This window comes from Rutidosis leptorrhynchoides, chromosome 5, assembly GCF_046630445.1.
Source record: "Rutidosis leptorrhynchoides isolate AG116_Rl617_1_P2 chromosome 5, CSIRO_AGI_Rlap_v1, whole genome shotgun sequence".
Classification (NCBI taxonomy): Eukaryota; Viridiplantae; Streptophyta; class Magnoliopsida; order Asterales; family Asteraceae; genus Rutidosis; species Rutidosis leptorrhynchoides.
The window spans coordinates 272,118,196-272,126,965 of NC_092337.1; the positions used below are offsets into that span (position 1 = coordinate 272,118,196).

General features: G+C 31.5%; 1 protein-coding gene across 1 annotated transcript; it reads left to right on the top strand.

Moving 5' to 3' along the window:
- Positions 1-3,471: 3,471 nt before the first annotated feature.
- On the top strand, positions 3,472-8,054 carry LOC139847728 ((E)-beta-farnesene synthase-like). Its single transcript, XM_071837452.1, has 7 exons — positions 3,472-3,612; positions 3,719-3,998; positions 4,147-4,531; positions 4,652-4,870; positions 4,969-5,107; positions 6,388-6,636; positions 7,758-8,054. The coding sequence occupies exons 1-7, from the start codon at positions 3,472-3,474 to the stop codon at positions 8,052-8,054; spliced, it is 1,710 nt and encodes a 569-aa protein (XP_071693553.1).
- The last annotated feature ends 716 nt before the right edge of the window (positions 8,055-8,770 follow it).

Here is an 8,770-nt window from a genome sequence, read left to right on the forward strand (position 1 = left end):
TATTCTTGATTGAAAACTTACTTTACTTTTTACTTATGTTTGATGAATGATGATGATACTTAAGACCTAATTTACATGATTTTAAACTTTTGGGAACGATTTACTGACTTAGTAACTTTTGGCTAAGGTTGAGGACCTTTCGGACCAACTACTTGCTTACTTATTTCGTACCGACTTTACAACTTTTCACTGTGAGTTATAGCATCCCTTTTTACTTTAACTATTTTGGGAACTAAGAGTACATGCGCGTTTTACGTTTTACATACTAGGCACGAGTACTTAAACTTTATATATGTGTGGGTTATACAACGGCATAAACTTTCATCTTAGCTCGGTAACGTTTAGTCATTGGTCTTTGAACCGGTGAACGCGAATCTTAGATATGGATCCATAGGGTTTGACATCCCCACTCGGGCTAGTAGCGCTAGCATTTAACGGGTGTTTAATACTTCGTAAACATACGTACTAGCCAAGTGTACTTTTAGGGGGTGATATTACGTTAAGTTAGTTACCAAGTGCCCACGGTTAAACATATACTTTTCATACTGTTTTGAAACACGGAAATCTCGTGGCCTACCTTACATTACTGTTATACTTAAACTATAGCTCACCAACATTCGTGTTGATGTTTTTAAGCATATTTTCTCAGGTGCTTAGAGGTTTGATTGCTTCCGCTGTTGTAGTGTTGCCGTGTAGACACCCACTGCTTCTGTTAGAGATGTCTCCGCATGAAACATTTATTTTGCATTCAAACTATGTTACTTTTGAAACAATGAATTTGTAATGACCATTGGGTCACGTACTATTATTATTGCCTTCTATTCGTAGAAGCAGACTATCGTATGTTAAACATTTTACGTAGGTTATGATGTCACCTTTTCTTATGAATGCAAACTTATTTTAAAACAGCATATAGTGTTTGACCTTGTAATGATCCTGTTGTTGATGATCCGTACACGTTAATTTTGTACGGGGCATCACATTGACGACCTTTCGGAGCGACTTACTACCTGCATACGTTTCATATCGACTTTTACTGCTTATCCACTGTGAGTTATAGCATCCCTTTACTACTTTTACTATTTTTGGGACTGAGAATAAATGCGTTTTTTTTTTACGTTTTACATACTAGACACGAGTACTTAAACTTTACATATGTGTGGGTAATATAACGTCACAAAGATTCCCCTTAGCTCGGTAACATTTAATCATTGGTTTCTGAACCGTGAACGCGAATCTTAGATATGGATCCATAGGGTTTGACAACCCCACTCGGGCTAGTGGCGCTAGCATTCAACGGGTGTTTAATACTTCGAGGACAAACGCACTCGCCAAGTGCACTTTTAGGAGGTGATATACATAAGTTAAGTCTAGTTACCGGGTGCCCACAGTTAAGCATATACTTTTCATACTGATTTAAACTGCTTGTTAAAGCACTGAAATCTCGTGGTCTACATTACTTTACTGATTACAAACTATAGCTCAACAACATTCGTGTTGACTTTTAAGCGTGTATTTCTCAGGTGCTTAGACGATGTTGCTTCCGCTGTTAGACTTGCTATCTTGGTGTTATAGACTTGCTGTTATGGACCTGCTGTGTTTGATTTCCGCTGCATTACTTAGAGATGTCTCAATCATGGAACTTTTCTTTTGCATTCGTAACTTATGTTATTTTCAAACAATGGCTTTGTAACGACCTTTGTGTCACGTTATCTTTTGTAAAACGTTATCTTTTATGAATGCAAACTGGTTTTCAAACAGCATGTAGTGTTTGACCTTGTAATGATCTTGTGTTGATGAACCGTACACGATGGTTTTGTATGGGGCGTCACAAACGTCGTTCCCCAAACGGCCTCTAGACCCGTTCTGTTAGGTTTTGCAATTTCCCTTGTTACACAACGTCGTTCATTACCTTTGGGACATCGTTCTTGCTTCTGGAACGCCGTTCTTGCTTCTGGAACATCGTTCCTATTAAGAAAACAAGATGTTACACTTTATAGGATCGATTTAACAGGTAAATCAATCGTTGAACTCAATATCGAGTGCATAATTCTCGATATTGATGCTTATATAAAAAACAATAAAACTCTAATCGATTCTCTATATAATAGATTCTGTAGCGTTGCAAATCGACAAGAAAAGTTTGCTAGACAATCTAGAGTGAATACTTACGGCCAATAAAAGTGAGTAACCTTGAGTTAGAACCCAAAACCCTCAATTTATAGTGTCTGTCAATTGATCCGTACTGATACTATTTTGATCTATAGGGATGTATCCTATCTGAGTAGTTTGAATTGATCCGTACAAATGGACGTGAATAATGGACTAACATTTACAAAAGTATGTTCTACTAGTTAACAATTCAATTCAATAAACGTAATAAAGCATAAACTAATCAAACGAAAAGTATCAATGTCCATTTACATAAGATATATCATTAAACTCGATAAACAACTAATGAATTAGAGACTTATACGTTATGCATTTTAATGTCAAAAAACATAATATAGTATATAATTGCAAAGTGTTACTAAAAACAACACATAATTTGCAATTGCCATTACAAATTTATGATCGTGTAAGAACTTATACTCAAATTTCTACATAATTATATCGGTTCTAGTGAACTTTTGTTGAAGTAAAATAAAATGTTAAAGCGAAAAATAGGTTATATATACTTTTAGTTTTGTTTCAATGTAGGCTATATACGCCAATAAATATCATTGTAGGTCATAAACTGTAAAAATGTGTGTTAATGTAAACAAAAGGTGACTGGTTACCTGCTAGACCGGTAAAACTAATTATGTATCATTTTTTAACAGGAAAAAGTAAACAAACATTCCTTTTGGTTTACCTTTTTTTTCGTTTGCAATCCCTGAAGCTAACAGATGATAAAAAGTCCGTTAAGTTAAATCACACGCCAAACATTTATGAATTTTTGATTTGAACAACTCCACAATCAAATCCATATCCATATTTTTGAGAAAATGAGGAGGAAAAATAAAAAGATAAAAATGCACACACATGCTTTGCACATGAGTTTGTTTTAAAGAAAAAAATTAACAGCGTAAGCATGTTTAATAAAAACCGTATTTATTATGTCAAAATTTTATATATGTTAATTCGAACATATAAACAACATGTTCATATTCTAAACTAATATTTTTTACTTTTTTTTTTTTTTTTTTTTAATATATAGCATAAATTGGACAAAAATGAATGTAGTAGCTTTAACCCTAAAATAAATAATAAATTATACGGAGTATATATTAAACCTGGTTGTTAAATTACTCGTGAGTGTTACGGTTAACGAAAAAAAAGAAAGAAAAAAACAAATTATATAAAAAGTTAGACTACTCGGATTAATTTAAAATTAGAATTCCATCGTCTCCACGGCCTATAAATAAGGTTGCTTCAAGTGATCAATACATAAAACCATCTAATAGCCTAACAAGTTTTAACATTTTTAAGATGTCAAGTGCTTTTGTTTCTCCATCTCAGCTATCATCGCTTATTAATTATATAAGTATTAGTAAACAAGATCATGTTGTCCGGAACACTATGACTTTCCATCCAAGCATATGGGGGGATCAATTTCTTGAATATAAAGAGGTTCAATTTTTATTAATGTACCAATGCTATTTGTTGATTGTTCTTTTGTTTTTGTTTTTGTTTTTGTATGAATAGCTTTTCTGAACTATAAAATGTATGTGAGCAGAAAGATGAGCTTGTTGCGAATAACGTACTGATTGAAGAGCTGAAAAATGAAGTCCGGAAAGAGCTAATGATCGGAGGTTCTAATGAATATATGAAGATCTTACAATCGATTGATGTAGTCCAACGCCTAGGTGTAGCCTACCATTTCGAAAGTGAGATTGAGGAGGCCTTGCAACATATCTATATTACATACGGTGATAAGGGAATCGACCACAAAAACTTACAAAACATTTCGCTTTGGTTTCGATTGCTAAGGCAGCAAGGCTTCAATGTTTCATCCGGTGTGTATTCATTTTATAGTTTATATTGTTAAGTTATATATGTATATAAATAGATAGATATATAGATATAGATATATATATAATCATATAAGGAGTATTATACAATTAAGATACATATGGATATTTAGATGGTATATATTGTTTACAGGTATTTTCAAGACCCAAATGGATACGAATGGTAAGTTCAAAGAATCGTTAAGTAACGATGCTCTAGGAATGCTTGGTTTATATGAAGCCGCGTATATGAGAATGGAAGGCGAACAAGTACTGGACGACGCCCTTGAGTTTAGTAAACTTCACCTTGGCAAGCAGCTAGCTAAGGATCCAGCTTCTTGTGACTCCTTACTAAGAACACAAATAGAACAAGCATTAAAGCAGCCTCTCCAGAAAAGGTTGGCAAGGCTAGAAGCAGTGCGTTACATTCCAATTTACGAACAAGAAGCCAATCACAATGAGAATTTACTGAAGCTAGCCAAATTAGATTTTAACTTTCTTCAGGCAATGCACAAAAAGGAGCTCAGCCAAATCTGCAAGTAAGTAGCCCCTAGCTAGCTAGCTAGCTCTTTAATTACTTAATGTAATTTACTCAAAAGTCGAACCTCATGGTTAACATATATGCATGATGATATGTAATGACCTATTGTTTGTTTCAGATGGTGGAAGGATTTGGACCTTAGGAATAAGCTTCCTTATGTTCGAGACCGATTAATAGAAGGATACTTTTGGATACTGGCAATCTATTTTGAGCCTCAACATTCTAGTTTAAGAATGTTTTTAATAAGGTCATGCATGTGGATAATTGTTATAGATGACACGTTTGATAATTATGGTACTTTTGAGGAACTAGAGCTCTTTACACATGCTGTAGAAAGGTACAAAATATTTATTGTTGCTATATAAAAACAATATTATTTTTTTATGATAAGTTTGTTTAATCATTTCATATACTTTAATTAAATTATTTGTGTAGATGGTCCATGAGCTATTTGGATGGGCTTCCGGAATACATGCAACTTATATATCGAGAACTTTTAAATGTTCACCAAGAAATGGAGGAAACACTAGAAAAGGATGGAAAAGCATATCAAATTCACTATATTAAGGAGATGGTAAATTATATATATATATATATATATATATATATATATATATATATATATATATATATATATATATATATATATATATATATATAATTTAAGATTTTACAAGAAAATAAACTAATAAAAAGCAATTCTCTTAATGTATGGTTAATTAATTACAAGGAAAACAAAAATATTTACAAGGGTTACTTTTCTCTGAATGTAAAAAACTAGACAAGTGAAGTTAGTAACTATAAGATATATGTTGGTCACTTCTCACATTATTTATAAATTCATTATAAAATACTACAAGAGACCAAAATAATATAATGATCACTATATAATCATTTATTAGGTCACTAATATTATATTATTATATAGTGATCGAGGTTCAATGACAACATTTTAAACACTAAAAAATAGCATTATTAGTTATAAAATAATAATAATAAGTTGTTATTAAAAATATTCATTAATGAACATTTTTTTTTTTTTTTTTTTTTTGAACGGCAAAACAACTTTTATTAAAAGTTTAGCAAGAAACAATAAGAACAAACGAATGATCATTTTTGTTGTACTATACCTTGACATAATTATGCAGGGGCGGAGCTAGTAGGGGGGCTTGTGGGTGTCTTGCCTCCCCCAACCATTGTAGTGTATATGTTTATTTATTGTGCTTTAATGAAAAACAAATCGAGTTACAGATTCATAAAATTGAAGTTGGATACTTGTAGAGGAGAGCTCGTATATTTGAAAAATAACAACATTAACCCCATGAATTAGCAATTGTATAATTGAATGTTACTCCTATTTTGAATATACCATGTTATCATGTTATGTTATGGATGTCTTACATATAAATACGGAATATGTTTAAAAAATAACAACATTAAGCTTCAAATACTAATTTATATTGCAGATCGAATATTTATTTGTATTATGTTTATATAATTTGTAAGCAAGTACAATAAACATTTAAGGTTAAATACGTATTTTATATATATATATATATATATATATATATATATATATATATATATATAATAATAATAATAAAAAGCAGGTAGTGAATTTTTATCTTTATGAACTTTATAAATTGTAATTTTAATTGATAAGTTGTATATTTCACATGCAAGTTTTGTGTAAGTTCATGTCTTTTTATTTTATTTTTTCGTTATGAAACATTTTTATGTCGTTTCGATATGAGATTTGTGTTTCTATTACATAATAAGTTTATGCCTCCCTCAATCATAATTCCTGGCTCCGCCTCTGATTATGCTACTATTGATTTGAGAATTATTATGCAGGTGAAAGAATACACTCGTAGCCTCTTTAAGGAAGCTGAATGGGTAAAAGCAGGATACATGCCAATGTTAGAAGAGTACTTATCTAACTCGTTGATAACATGTGCCTACCCGCTGATTATAGCGAGATCCTACGTCGGCCAGGTTGACTTGGTAACGGAGGATTCCTTTAAATGGGTTTCTACACATCCTCCTCTTGTTAGAGCTTCATGTTTAGTTTTAAGGCTAATGGATGATATTGCCACTCACAAGGTACGTGCGACTCCCTGTGTTCTAAATCTTTCGTCTTTAGATAAAAAAAAAATATATAGTTCAGAAGAAAGTAACTGACACATGTATTTTTTTTTTTGCTAATTTTTCAGTCTTACCCTATATTTTTTACTTATCTTTTTATCTTATATATATAAAATTTGGCATAAAAAAAACTTTGTCACATTATTAATTTTTTTATATACTTATATAAGTGGACAATTAATTTGAAATATTTCAAAAAGAAATAATGAATAATTAATATGAAACAAAGGATTACCTAATTAATTGTTTATAGTAACGGACAATATTATTGACATAAATTAAATTGTTATTTTTGAAACGTAGAGAGTAGTATATAGTCGGTTATCATTTCTAATGAAACTTATTTAATTTTTTTTTATTATTACAAGACATATTAAAACAGAATTATGGTTATTGTTCAAATTACGAGAAAAAAGCATGTCACCTCTATCTATTAAATTATAAAAAGTCATCCCACATCAGTTAATTTGTATATAATTTATCACAATTAATTTGGTTACATCCTAAAATAAAATTAAAAAATTACCCATCCACACAACTCACGGACTTCTTAACTCATTATCATTATATTCCCTCGGTTCCAAATTAAGTGTCTCGTAGAGATTTTTATTAGATTTAAAACAACTATGATATATGTCAATTTTACCCTTATATTAAAGATAACTTAATTAAATTTATTTTTGATATGAGTGATAGGGAGTAATTAATGAGAATAAATTAGAGAGTTTAATGAGATTTGAGAGTTAGTTTTTACAAGCGGACAATTATTTTAGGACATATATAAATAGTAAGGTAGACACTTATTTTAAAACATATGGATATAATTATTAATAATTAACAATATACCAAGCGTCATTCATCTATTGGTTTCGTGGAGCCCACAGACTAAGAGATCGTGAGTTCGAGTTCGGGGTGAACATATTTAAATATCAGGAAAAAATTTAATATAAAATATGTAAGTTTGTAAAAGAAAAAAAAAAAAGATTGTTAATATATTGTTCACCAGGAAACTCTGAATCGATCTTACTACATTCTACATAATCTCTTTTTTTTAACGGCTCATAATCTTTTTATTTTAGGAGGAACAAGAAAGAGGTCATGTTGCTTCTAGCATAGAATGCTACCAAAAGGAAACTGGTGCATCAGTGGAGGAAGCATATAAGTATTTCTCGAAACAAGTTGAAGATGCTTGGAAACTTATAAATCGAGAGTCATTGAGGCCTACAGGTGTCCCATTTCCTCTAGTCATGCCTGCAATTAACCTTGCACGTGTATGTGACGCTCTTTATTACGAAGGAAAGGATGGTTACAATCATGCTGGAAAAGAAATGAAAACTCACATTAAATCACTATTTATTAACCCTATAGTTGTTTAAGATTAACATCTTAAATTCAAACAATTGGGTTCTTTAAATATCGTTATTAGTGTTTCTCGTCCTTATTTCAACTATCGTCTTTATATGTAATTTGTCTTGTCGTGTATTGTCTAATATCCGGTTGTCATAAACCATGAAATAAAGCCAAAATTATTGTAGTTGAATGAATGTAACATGCTAATTTCTGTTTAATTAGCTAAATAATGTAATTGAATGTACTCTTAGGAGATGTCATCTCTTTTTCGTTTCTTTCTGTTTCTATCCACGGAAAAAAAGTTGTGCCGAGAGTCCTTGTGCTTTGTCCAAAAGAGTTACCAAAGTACAAAACTATTATTTAAGCATAGTTAGTCCTTTGTATATTATACCTGGAAAACGGGTCAGGTTTGAGGTTTGGGTAACGGGTCATAATGAGTTTGGGTTATAATGGGGCATACGGGTAAAAATTTTAAACGTGAAACTACCATAACTCATTTTTCTAAAATCGACAATTTTTTTATTTTTTATTTTAGAGAACAATGGCGCGACGCGCCAAAAGGCCGCGCGGCGCTCTACATAAGGGGATTTCAACCTCGCAGTTAAGTTTCCAAAACAGGGTTCCAGGATTGTTGTATGGAGCGGCGCTCCAAGGCCTGCGCAGCACTTCAGACCACTGGAACTGATTCCAGACCATTTTAAAGCATTTTTAACCCACAATCAACAAACCCAAATAATTTTAA